This window comes from Acinonyx jubatus, chromosome B2, assembly GCF_027475565.1.
Source record: "Acinonyx jubatus isolate Ajub_Pintada_27869175 chromosome B2, VMU_Ajub_asm_v1.0, whole genome shotgun sequence".
Classification (NCBI taxonomy): domain Eukaryota; kingdom Metazoa; phylum Chordata; class Mammalia; order Carnivora; family Felidae; genus Acinonyx; species Acinonyx jubatus.
Window position 1 is genome coordinate 60,717,033 of NC_069385.1, and position 13,209 is coordinate 60,730,241.

A 13,209-nucleotide genomic window follows, 5' to 3' on the forward strand; every position below is an offset into this window, starting at 1 on the left:
CTGCTTGGTGTTCTCTGAACTTTCTGGATCCGTAGTTTGGTGTCTGAAATTAATTTGGGGGAAATTCTCAGTCATTATTATTTCAAATATTTCTTCTGTTTCTTTCTTCTTGTTCTGGTATTCCCATTATGCTTATACCTTCTGTAATTGTTCATAGTCCTTGGATATTCTGTTCTGGTTTTTCCAGTCTGCTTTTTGAAGTTTTTGAAGATTCCATTGATATGTCCTCTAGCTCAGAAGTTCTTTTCTTAGCCATGGCCTATCTACTAATAAGCCTGTCAAAGGCATTCTTCTTGTCTGTTACAGTATTTTTTGTCTTTAGAGTTTCTTTTTGGTTCTTTCTTAGGATTTTCATCTCCTTTTTCATTGCCCATCTGTTCTTATGTGCTGTCTACTTTATCCATTAGAGCCCTTAACATACATTAGTTGATTAGCAACTAATTACAGTTGTTCTAAATTCCCAGTCTGGTAATTCCCACATCTCTGCCAAGTCTAGTTCTGATGCTGGCTCTTTCTGTTCAAATTGGTTAGGTTTTTTGGTTTTTGGTTTTGTGAGGGTTTTTTGGTTTTTTGTTGTTTTGTTATTTTGTTGTTGTTTTGTTGCTTTTTGATATACCTTGTAATTTTTTTCTTGATACCCAGATATAATGTACTCTGTAAAAAAATCTGCTATAAATAGGACTTTAGTAATATGCTGGTGAGTTGAACTCGCATAGAACTATAGTTCTATGATTATGTCTCAGTCTTTTAGAGAGCCTATTCCTCTAGACTGTGACTTCACAAGTGTTTCTCAGTTTTTCTTCCCTCTTAGGTGGGACAGGATGGCTAGAGTGGACTGAAGTTGGGTACTTCCCTTACAGGTCAATTAAGCTCTAACAGTACCTAGCAGGTTAGGCTGTGGTTAACTAGTTTCTACTGAGAACAAGCCTTTTTAAGGAGAACAGAGTTCTTGGGGCATCTGAGTGGCTCAGTCAGTTAGGCTTTCAGCTTGCACTCAGGTCATGATCGCTCAGCTCTATGAGTTCGAGCCCTACATCAGGCTCTCTGCTGTCAGCACGGAGCCCACTTCGGGTCCTCCGTCTCCTCCCTGCCCTTCCCACATGCACACAAATAAATGTGTGCATTTCTCTTTCTCTCTCTCAAAAATAAATGAACACTTAGTAATAAAAATTTTAAGAAAGAAGAAAAACAGAGTTATCTGGCATAGTTCAAACTGGTTTCTTTCTCCTCCCCCTGCTGGAAACTCAAGTGGATTTTTCTCTCATCTTTACCATGGGTATCTGGTCAAGCTCCTGGAGGTAAATGTCACAATATTTTTGAGGACCCCTATAAGACTAGATCCTCCTAGAGTTTTTAGCTCTGAGTTGTCCACACTGATCCTCCAATAATTCATCAATTACAGCTCAGGTTTTCTTACTTCACCACTGGTGAGTCTATGTTTCTGTTAGCCATGACTCCCTGAATTTTCCTGTGTCTCCAGTTTTGGGGGCAACAATTCGTCCCATGTCCTCCCCTCTCTTATGGATCCAAGAAAAGCTGTTGATCTTTCAATCTGTTCAACTTTTTACTTGTTCTTAGGACAAAATGGTGGCTTTTAAGCTCCTTACATGTGAAACTGGAAACTTAATTTCAAATCATTTTATTTTAGTCTAATTTATTATTTTTTAAGAATTTTATTATTTTTTTATATAATTTATTGTCAAATTGGTTTCCATACAACACCCAATGCTCATCCCAACAGGTGCCCTCCTCAATGCCCATCACCCACTTTCCCCTCTCCCCCACCGCCCATCAGCCCTCAGTTTGTTCTCAGTATTTAAGACCTTCTTATGGTTTGCTTCCTTCCCTCTCTGTAACTTTTTTTTTCTTTTCCCCCCTTGCCCTCCCCCCGCCGGGCTTCTGTTAAGTTTCTCAGGATCCACATATGAGTGAAAACATATGGTATCTGTCTTTCTCTGCCTGACTTATTTCACTTAGCATAACACTCTCCTTTTCCATCCACGTTGCTACAAAGGGCCAGATTTCATTCTTTCTCCTTGCCATGTAGTACTCCATTGTGTATATAAACCACAATTTCTTTATCCATTCATCAGTTGATGGACATTTAGGTTCTTCCCATAATTTGGCTATTGTTGAAAGTGCTGCTATAAACATTGGGGTACAAGTGCCCCTATGCATCAGCACTCCTGTATCCCTTGGGTGAATTCCTAGCAGTGCTATTGCTGGGTCATAGGGTAGGTCTATTTTTAATTTTTTGAGGAACCTCCACACTATTTTCCAGAGCGGCTGCACCAATTTGCATTCCCACCAACAGTGCAAGAGGGTTCCCGTTTCTCCACATCCTCGCCAGCATCTATAGTCTCCTGATGTGTCCATTTTAGCCACTCTGACTGGTGTGAGGTGATATCTGAGTGTGGTTTTGATTTATATTTCCCTGATGAGGAGCGACGTTGAGCATCTTTTCATGTGCCTGTTGGCCATCCAGATGTCTTCTTTAGAGAAGTGTCCATTCATGTTTTCTGCCCATTTCTTCACTGGATTACTTGTTTTTTGGGTGTGGAGTTTGGTGAGTTCTTTATAGATTTTCGATACTATCCCTTTATCCAATATGTCATTTGCAAATATCTTTTCCCATTCTGCCAGTTGCCTTTTAGTTTTGTTGATTGTTTCCTAATCTAATTTATTATAATAAATATAAGTTGATGATTCTGCTCTTCATCCTTTTCTTACCTAACCAATCTTACCCCATTCCCCTTTTCCCAGCCCTGACTTATTTCTTCCACTCATCCTATAGATCTTAACTTAAATGTCATTGCTTCCAAGAGACTTTCCCTGACTCTCTAAAATAATCAGACCCCCAAGCAATGTCCCTTCAGCACTCTGTACTTACCATATCATAACATTCAGTATACTTTGTAGAACTTGTTTTTTTTTTTTTCCCTGAGGAACTCTCAGCTTCTGGCTTACTCCTGTGGCCCCAGTGTCAAGCATAGTTTGTGATGCCCAGCAGGTCTTTTTGTTGATTGCATAAATATGAAGAGCTTTCATGCATTTCAGATATATTGTACATTACTAACTTGTGCCTACCTGTTAATAATGGTATTAAACAAAGCAAAATTCTAAGGGGCATGATTGGTTACCTTATCATTTTTCTAAACCATGTTTTAAATGTCAATAGTTAAGCTAAGAAGTACATTATTATACTTCTGGTTCAACACATTTCTCTCTCTCTCTCTCTCTCTATATATATATATATGTATATGTATATACATATACATGTACCTGTACATATACACGTATATGTATGTATTTTTTTTTCCAGGATGCAGAAGAATACACAGATTTGCCAGTAAGACACAATGAAGATCATATGAATAGCGAACTGGCAAAATGTCTTCCCTTTGAATCAAATCCTCATTCATATGATAGCCCTCACACCAAAGCACATCTCCTACTACAGGCACATCTCAGCAGAACCATGCTGCCCTGCCCAGATTATGACACTGATACCAAAACAGTCTTGGACCAAGCACTCAGAGTATGTCAGGTATGAGAGTCTAATACCTATATTTTCTCCCATCATTTGTTTTTTTTTTTTCCTGTTTTAGGATAAAATATACTTGCATTTAAAATATTTTATCATAGCTTTGTTGAGAAAAACCAGGTAAATCAAGAATTTTCAAAGGAAAAAGCAAGTGTAAATGCAAAAAGATGACAATTTCAGTCATCCGTTGGATGAAATTGAAAGTTGGACTAGTGCTTGCTTCAGCAGCACACATACTAAAATTGGAACAACACAGAGAAGATCAGCATGGCCCCTGCGCAAAGGATGACATTCAAATTCGTGAAGCGTTCCACACTGGGGGAAAAAAAAAAGAAAGTAAAAACTAAATGCCAGGTACTTTTCTCGGTACTGAATGAACAAGCAGAAGACTACCTGCTATTACGGGCTTTCACTTGAGGTGGAAAAGACAATTAAAAATATAAGTCAAGAGGTGATAACTGCTATTTTTTTTAAAAAGTAATGAAATATAATAAGGAAAATATAGACAAAGATGGAAGGGGTTCCATTTTGCACTTTCTTGCTTACAAGGTGACATTAAAGAAAGAATTAAAAGCAGACAGTGAGCCATAGGAGGATTTGAGGGGTATATTCCAAAAACTATAAAAAGCTAGTGCCAACTCTCTCATGTAAGAACTTGGTATAGTCAAACAAAAGTCACAGAGACCATTGTAAAAAAGGTGAAAAAGGGCACCAGAAATAAAGTCAAAACACAGTAGATGTGGACATTATAGAGAAAATGGGGGTAGGTCAAGGCAGGGAGTGTGTAAACCATTAAGTTTGGACTTTCTTGGGGCGCCTGGGTGGCTCAGTCGGTTAAGCATCCGACTTCAACTCAGGTCACGATCTCGTGGTCTGTGAGTTCGAGCCCCGTGTCGGGCTCTGGGCTGATGGCTCAGAGCCTGGAGCCTGCTTCCGATTCTGTGTCTCCCTCTCTCTCTGCCCCTCCCCTGTTCATGCTCTGTCTCTCTCTGTCTCAAAAATAAATAAACATTAAAAAAAAAATTAAAAAAAAAAAAAGAATTTTGGACTTTCCTCTGAGAGGGAAGCTGCTAGAACAGTGGTTTACTAGTGGTTATGTTAGTTATATCTATGAATACTTACCATAGTAATTAAAACTGAAAATTTTTCAAATATTATGTTATTTAAAAATAACAATAACAACCCCATTATATGTTAACATAAAAATAACATGATTTTTCGGGAAAAGTATTTTTCAAGACAAGAAAATTAGTGAAATGTGTAATTAATTACATTTTTGCAAATATCTTTAATGTCTAGCTTAATAGAAGTCAGCTAGATTCACATATCTTTTTGTAATCAGTCTATTAAAATATGTTATATGAAAAAAAAAAAAAAGTCATGAAATCTATGAAGAAAAAGCCAGCCTCACAGAGATACATAGTTCAAAAAAGGGAAAAGTATTTCTATAGCCTTTTCAGGTAATTGTGAATATTCTTTTTTGAAAGTACCTGAAAACTTGACCTGTGGTATTTCTTGAAGGTTAGTTGCAGTGCAGATTCTGAAACCCTATCAATGAACTTTTCATACCTTGAATGCTTTAAGGGTAGGCCTGAAATGATGGTGGCTGGACCTGATTGGTGTGTGTGAGATTCGCAAGAATATGTTGGTTCCTGTATTTTTTTTCCCAGAACTAACAGAATATGCTAATGAATTAGAAAAGGGTTTTTGGGGGGCACCTGGGTGGCTTAGTTGGTTGAGTATCAGACTCTTGATCTCCACTCAGGTCATAATCTCACGGTTCCTGAGTTAGAGCCCCCACTGGGCTGCACACTGAGCTCGAAGCCTACTTGAGATTCTTCTCTCTCTCTGCCCCTCTCCGCCACTCGTGCTCTCTCTGTCTCTCACTCTCTGTAAAATAAAATATTTTTTTAGTTAAGAAAATGAAAAGGTTTTTTTTTTTCCATAAAATGAGAAGCCAAAAATGATTCCAAGGCTTTTCTCCTGAGCAACTGGAAGCATGAAGCTGCCACTTACTGGGAGTAATTGGAAGAGCAGGGTGGGGGGAGCACTCCTAAGCGATTGAGACTATGAGAGATTTGATTTTCCTCACTATACCTTTTTTGCACATTTCTGTAATGAAAAACAATTTTTTTTTAATTTTCAAAAAACTGAAGGTGTTTTTAAGATAGAGTAAATGAGTCTGTGAACATGGAGTTTACTTACAAAATTAAAGACTTGAAATTACTTAAGAATCTTTCCGGTTATGGAATGCTGCAAAATATTACAATTCCATTAGTAAATTCTACATGTATGTAAAATATCTGCATCTGTGTGTGACAAGAGGCCTGGAGAGAAGATCTAGAATAGTGTCCACCAAAAGGTTAACAGTAACCATCTCTGTAGCAGGATTGTGGGTGATTTTCAATTTCTTCTTTATGCTTTTCTAAACTATTTGAATGTTTTAAATTTAGCTTCTAACATTGTTATTATCAGAAAAAAATTATATTATTTAAAAGAATAGGAATATTTCATTAAATAGAGTAAGCACAAACTTTCAGGAAGTAGGGAACTAAAGGTATAATTTACACACAAAATTTTTTTACATCCTTTTATAACTACCACATGGTTTACCTGATTTGCCACTCGATTTGTCATACTTTATTTAAGTTTATTTACTTATTTTTAGAGACACAGAGAGAGAGAGAGTGCACGCAAGTGGGAAAGGGACAGAGAGGGAGAGGAAGAGAGAGAGAATCCCAAGAAGGTTCTGCACTGTCAGCACAGAGCCTGACACAGGGCTCGAACCACAAACCACGAGATCATGACCTGAGTGGAAGTCAAGAGTCAAACACTTAACTGACTGAGCCACGCAAGCACCCCTGTCACACTTTATAAACAAAGTTAAAGTTTCTAAACTTTAGATACTCATTTGTGAGTGGCCCTGGATACTCATTTGTGTTTCCTGTAACTAGTTTTTCCCCCTTCAAATATTGACCTGTTAATGAATCCAGGGGTTAGCAAGGGTTAGAGAGAAGTTATAAGAGGAATTAAATTTTGATGCTTGCAAGTATACTTATAGATGTACGTTTTATGTCATGTGTAAAAATTATATGATTATACTAATTTCTTATACTTTCTTTTTCACCACTTAGTCATTATGATCCAAAGACTATATAGTAATAGAAATTAGCAATTTCCAGAGAAGTCTATTTCTAAATTTGCTATAAGGGAAAAGGATTGCATCAGATACTTTTATTCTCTATTAGATATTTTTACATACCATTTCTTGGGATGATATTTATATTTCTTGAATATGTTTGATCCTTGTGAATAGGATCTAAAGACAAATAGTTTTCTTTTTAATTATAAAAGCAATACACTTCATTGTAAAAAATTTAGAAAAACAACATTAAAATTAGTCATTCACAGTAAATATTTCTTCATCCTCACAAATATGAGGCTCTTATTGTTAATGGATTTTAAATTTTTTTAATTAAAAACATTTAAATTTTTTTATTTTGAAACAATTTCAGACTTAGAAAAAATTGATAAAAATAGTAAAATGAAATTTCTGTGTATCTTTTGCCCAACATCCCCTAATTTAACATCTTGCCTCAGTTCTAATATAGTCTATTAGCTTGTCTGCAGACCTCATTCAGATTTTGCTTATTTGAATTTTATCTCACTAATGCCCTTTCTCTAGACCAAGATCCAATCTGAGACCCCTCATTGCATTTCATTTTTTTAAGTTTTTATTTACTTCCAGTTTGTGAACATGAAGTGTTATATTAGTTTTAGATGTACGATACAGTTATTCAACATTCCATATGTCACCTGGTGTTCATCATGCAAGTGCACTTCTTAATCCCGATCACCTATTTCACCCATCCTCCACCCATATACCCTCCCCCCCCCACCTCCCCTCTGTTAACCATCAGTTTGTTCTCTGTAGTTAAGAATCTGTTTCTTGTTTTGTCTCTTTCTTTCTCTTTTTCCCCCTTTGGACAATTGTTTCTTAAATTCCACATAAATATGAGTGAAATCATATGGTCTTTGTCTTTCTCTGACTTACTTTGCTTAGCATTATATTCTGTAACTCCATCTATGTCATTACAAATGGCAAGATTTCATTCTTCTTACGGCTAAATAATATTCTGTTCGCGTGTGTGTGTGTGTGTGTTTGTTCATTCTTTGGGTAAATACTCAATAGTGCAATTGCTAGATCATAGGTTAGTTCTATTTTTAACTTTCTGAGGACCCTCCATACCATTTACCACAGTGGCTACATCAGTTTGCATTCCCACCAACAGTGCTAGAGGGTTTCTTTTTCTCCCCATCCTCACCAACACGTTTCTTGTGTTATTGATTTTAGCCATTCTAACAGGTGTAAGGCGATAACACATTGTAGTTTTAATTTGCACTTCCCTAATGATAAGTGATGATGAGCATCTTTTCATGTGTTTGTTGGCCATCTCTATGTTTTCTTTGGAAAAATGTCTGTTCATGTCTTCTGCACATTTCTAATTGGATTAGTTCTTTTGACAGTATTGATTTGCATAAGTTCTTCATATATTTTGGATACTAGTCCTTTATCAGATATGTCATTTGCAAATATCTTCTCCCATTCCATAGATTGCCTTTCAGTTTTATTGATTGTTTCCTTCACTGTGCAGAAGCTTTTTATTTTGATTTGGTCCCAATAGTATATTTTTACTTTTGTTTTCCTTGCCTTGGGGAACCAATGTAGAAAAAATTACTATGGCCAATGTCAGAGAAGTTACTGCCTGTGCTCTCCTCTAGGACTTTTATGGTTTCATGTCTCATATTTAGGTCTTTAATTCACTTTGAATTTATTTTTGTGTATGGTTTAAGAAAGTGGTCCAGTTTCATTCCTTTGCATATTGCCCTCCATTTTTCCTAGCACCATTTGTTGAAGATACTGTCTTTTTCCCATTGGACATTCTTTCCTGCTTTGTTGAAAAACCCACATTGCATTTAGTAATCATGTCTCCTCAGTCCCCTTGAATTTCATGATATTGGCCATCTTTGAAGAATGTGTGTGTGTGTGTGTGTGTGTGTGTGTGTGTACATATATATATAGAGAGAGAGAGAGAGAGAGAGATGTGTGTGTGTGTTTATTTTTATTTGTATATGTATTTAGCAAGAATACCACAAAAGTGTTGTCTTGCACCCTCACTATATCATATCAGGAGGCTTATGACATTGATGTTCTCATTACCAGTGAAATTAACTTGTACAATTGAGGTGGTATCTGCCATGCTTCTCCACAATAGTTACTTCTTTTTTTTTTTTTTATAATTAGTAGGTATTTTGTGGGCAGATATTTTGAGATTTGAGATTATGCAATATCCAGTTTCCTATCATACTTTCCTACATTATTTTTAGCATCTATTGGTCAATTTTGCCTGAAGCAATTATTACTATTCTGATTTTCTATTTCCATTTTTCCCAGAATTCTGCTGGAATGAAGAACTTTTTCTTCTCCACTTATTTATTTATTTTATCCATCTGTTTATTTATATACGTATAAACTCATGAGTGTTTGTTTTATTCTGTTGGGTAAAGTCCATTGCTTTCATTATTTATTTTGCTACACAGAGACGTCTCAGCAACAACCACTGGGCATCTCACACTTGGCTCTGGTATCTCTCTGACATGCCTACATTATGTTTTTAACATCACTTGCAGCCTTCCCTCTTCTACTTTCCCTGTCTCAGCCTTGGAATTAGCGAATTTTCCACAGCCTGGTTCTTTTTATTAGAGAATAATTTAGAGACTAAAATCTGGATCTTTGCTGACTCCATCACCACCTGGGTATTTTGCCTCTAGGCCCTCTCTTTGGGCAAAGCTAGGAGATACGAGTATGCATACTCAGACGTATATCCATTTGTATATCTGCTTATCTCTGTGTATATGTATATATGTATGTGAAAATATTTGTATTTATAAACCCATGAGTTCATTCTAATACCTACATTTCCAATCTAATACCAAAAGGTTCATTTTACTCTTTTTTTTTAATATGAAATATATTGTCAAATTGGTTTCCATACAACACCCAGTGCTCCTCCCAACAGGTGCCCTCCTTAATGCCCATCACCCACCCTCTCCTCCCTCCCACTCCCCATCAGCCCTCAGTTTTTTCTCATTTTACTCTTCTTTTTAAACTCCATCCCCCTGCGAGAAACCTGGTTCTCATTAATCAAAACATATTTACTATTTCCTCAATTCTACCATATTCCTAATGTCATTTTAGGATTACTAACCCTTTTTCATACAAAAATCAAATTTACTAGCTAGGGTGCAATAGTTGTGTATTGTTCTTTTTTGTCCCTGGAAGCTCAGAAGCTCTTTTTCTTTGTACACCTCTCACTTTTTTCTTTTGCATATTTTATCGTTATTTTATAAACTATCTTAACTTAATAATTTATAACATTAAATATTTTTAACACTAAATGTTTTTCCCAACATAATTTAATTTTTTTAATTTTTTTTTAACGATTATTTATTTTTGAGACAGAGAGAAACAGAGCATGAACAGGGGAGGGGCAGAGAGAGAGGGAGACACAGAATCTGAAACAGGCTCCAGGCTCTGAGCTGTCAGCACAGAGCCCGACGCGGGGCTCGAACTCACGGACCGTGAGATCATGACCTAAGCTGAAGTCGGACGCCCAACCGACCAAGCCACCCAGGCACCCCACCCAACATAATTTCTAATGACTGCACTATATTCCTTCATATGAAGGTCATAGTTTATTTAATGAGTCCCTTATAGCCAGACATTGTGGTGGGATTTTCTTTATTAGAAATTACAAGTATTAGTTATGATCATCTTGAATGTTGAGTTGGCTAATCAGAAGCCACATGGTAAAAACAAATCTTTGTTGTAAAGAGATGGCAACCAGCCATCCTAAATCCTCTGATTCCTGCAATTTCTTGTAAGATTGTGATAGAAGTAAACAAGTCAGGAAAAGGAAAGAATATTACAGTTGCCAATGGAAATTTGGGGGTGAAAATCAAGAGTTGGTAAAATTTTATGTGGTGGCTGATTGACAGTTTTATTATTGTACCCTATTTTTCTCATTTGATTACGTGGGTATTGTTGGCCTTAGAAAGCATTGGTTCACACAGTTTTCCAAGCTGCAGCCCTGCTGGCTGATTGAAAATTATACTCCTGCCCCCATGGGACATCAGCATGACCTTGTGGTCTATGCGTGGGACTCAATGCCACCAGCTCTTACCATAAATCCAGCTCTGCTCTGGTTTTAGTATAAGGTGTTAGGCAAGTCACTTAACCCTCGTTTTTGAATAAGAATAACACCTTACAAGAATAGGGCATTAGTTAATGTTTATAAATTAAACAATTTAAGGACTCAAGGAAGTAGGTCTATTTTAGTACCCTTATTCATAGTAGCTCTTTTATTTCCTTGCTTTATCATAGTCATTTAACTCCAAAGTTAATATTTTTTAAGTTTATTCATTTTGAGAAAGAGATGGTGTGCAATTGGGGGAGGGGCAGAGAGGGAGAGCGAGAATCCCAAGCAGCCTCTGCACTGTCAGTGCACCACCACAAGCCCGAGGTGGGGCTCAAACCAATGAACCGTAAGATCGTGACTGAGCCAAAGTTGAATGCTTACCTGACTGAACTACCCGGTGCCCCTAAATATTTTTTTTAAGTTTATTTCTTTATTTTGAGAGCAAGAGCGCGCACACACAAGGAGGGGAGGAGCAGAGAGGGGGAGAGAGAGAATCCAAGCAGGCTCAAACTCATGATCTGAGCTGAAATCAATAGTAAAATGCTTGACCAACTGAGCCACCTGGGTGCCCCTATAGAAACATACCTTTTATATAAGCCATCATTTAGATTATGAAAACTCTGTAGTCTTGACAAAAGGAAAACATAGTTATGTAGTTGTATTTCCCTGCTTGAAGTCAGAATGTACCATACAGCCTACCTTTCCTTCTTATACCCATTTGAAATTATGTATCAAGGTCATTTGTGCCATTCTTTTGCTTTGAGGTGTTTATGTAATGGCTCCTTTTAATATGTTACTGTTACTAGTATTTCCATTCTATCCCACTGAATAAAAATAAAAGTAAAAATTACTCTGCATACCTCACTTTTTAAAATCTTCTTAAAATGTTCTAATTTGTAAATTGAGTAATTACAGAATTGATTGTTCCTACCATTCACCTTTGAAATCCTCTTCTTGATCATGGTACTTGTAATATATATTTAAAATGTTGGGGCGCCTGGGTGGTGCAGTCGGTTAAGCGCCCGACTTCAGCCAGGTCACGATCTCACGGTCCGTGAGTTCGAGCCCCGCGTTGGGCTCTGGGCTGATGGCTCAGAACCTGGAGCCTGTTTCTGATTCTGTCTCCCTCTCTCTCTGCCCCTCCCCCGTTCATGCTCTGTCTCTCTCTGTCCCAAAAATAAATAAACGCTGAAAAAAAAAAAATTTTTTTTTAAATAAAAAAAATAAAAAATGTAGTAAGTGATATGACATACTTTCTGTGCTGCTTGCACCAAAGGAAAACTTTATGTTTTCAGCTTTTGTGAGAATATTACAAATAAGAAGTATCAAAAATTAAACTGACATGCCTAAATTTTCCAAATTTGACAGCAAAGCCAGAACTGCTGATGTCTTGATTAGCTCTCTGCTGTTTGTGTGGGTTTTTGTCCTGTTTTGTTTGGTTTTTTTTTTATCAAGACACAAAGAAATTGATGTTCATAGAAGTTAAATAACTATGTTACAGGTGATTTGTCAAGGCAGTCCATGCTGAAACCAGTGGAAATTCCAGGACTTTAAATCCTGATCGAATATCTCTGATCTTTTCTAAAAAGTGCTACAAGTCTTTACATTAAAGTCATCTTCAATTTTACTTAAAAATAAAATATTTAAAGTCATCTTCACTTAAATGAAAACTAAATACAATACTGAGCCAAATAGCATAAGAGTACAGGTTTATATCTTAGTCACTCCCACTACCTCCTGGATGGTATTTATAGCAAAACTTCCTAGGAATTGAATATTTTCAGGTGTTTCTTGGAAAAAGGAAAACCCGGGCTAGAGGAGCCAACTCAGTGAGCTGAGAACCAGAGGACTTTGTGTTTCAAAGTGTGACTGTGCTGTCAGTTTGCTGGGTTATTTGGAACGTTTAAGATGTTGGTGGTGGGAGGGAGGGGAGGGTGGGTGAGGGGAATTGAGGAGGGCACCTGTTGGGAGGAGCACTGGGTGTTGTATGAAAACCAATTTGACAATAAATTTCATATTAAAAAAAAAAAAAAAGATGTGGTAGACGACAGATTGACCTGTCAGCTAAGTCTGCTGCAGGCTAAATTTAAGAGACCAAAATCTCTCTGTGTATTTTAATATTTATTTTAAAGGACTTTAACATCAGTGCCTTTAAAGACTGTAAGATTCTGTTATGAAAGAACACACACACACACACACACAAAATATGACTGCAGGTTGATTAGAAAGGTATATGGAGACATTTGCTTCCATATTTAAATGGCAATTAATGTATGTAAATACCAAATTCTACCAGAATTATTTGGAGAATTGCACAGTATCCCTGCACCCCACACCAAAAAATCCAGTGTATAATGATGGCCCATAGGCAGACCATCTTTAACAATGAAGTGATAACTTTTCTTT

General features: G+C 36.8%; 1 protein-coding gene and 1 non-coding gene across 4 annotated transcripts in view; both read left to right on the forward strand.

The window, feature by feature from the left end:
• Positions 1-13,209, forward strand: part of ASCC3 (activating signal cointegrator 1 complex subunit 3) — a 364,162-nt gene that overhangs the window by 327,730 nt on the left and 23,223 nt on the right. For all 3 annotated transcript variants that reach the window (XM_027057194.2, XM_027057195.2, XM_015072573.3), the window contains exon 37: positions 3,323-3,547. In XM_027057194.2, coding sequence (XP_026912995.1) covers positions 3,323-3,547 — 225 coding nt within the window. The remainder of the gene's footprint in view (positions 1-3,322; positions 3,548-13,209) is intronic.
• On the forward strand, positions 3,757-3,864 carry LOC113599041 (U6 spliceosomal RNA). Its single transcript, XR_003419778.1, has one exon. It is a non-coding gene; the product is annotated as a U6 spliceosomal RNA (small nuclear RNA).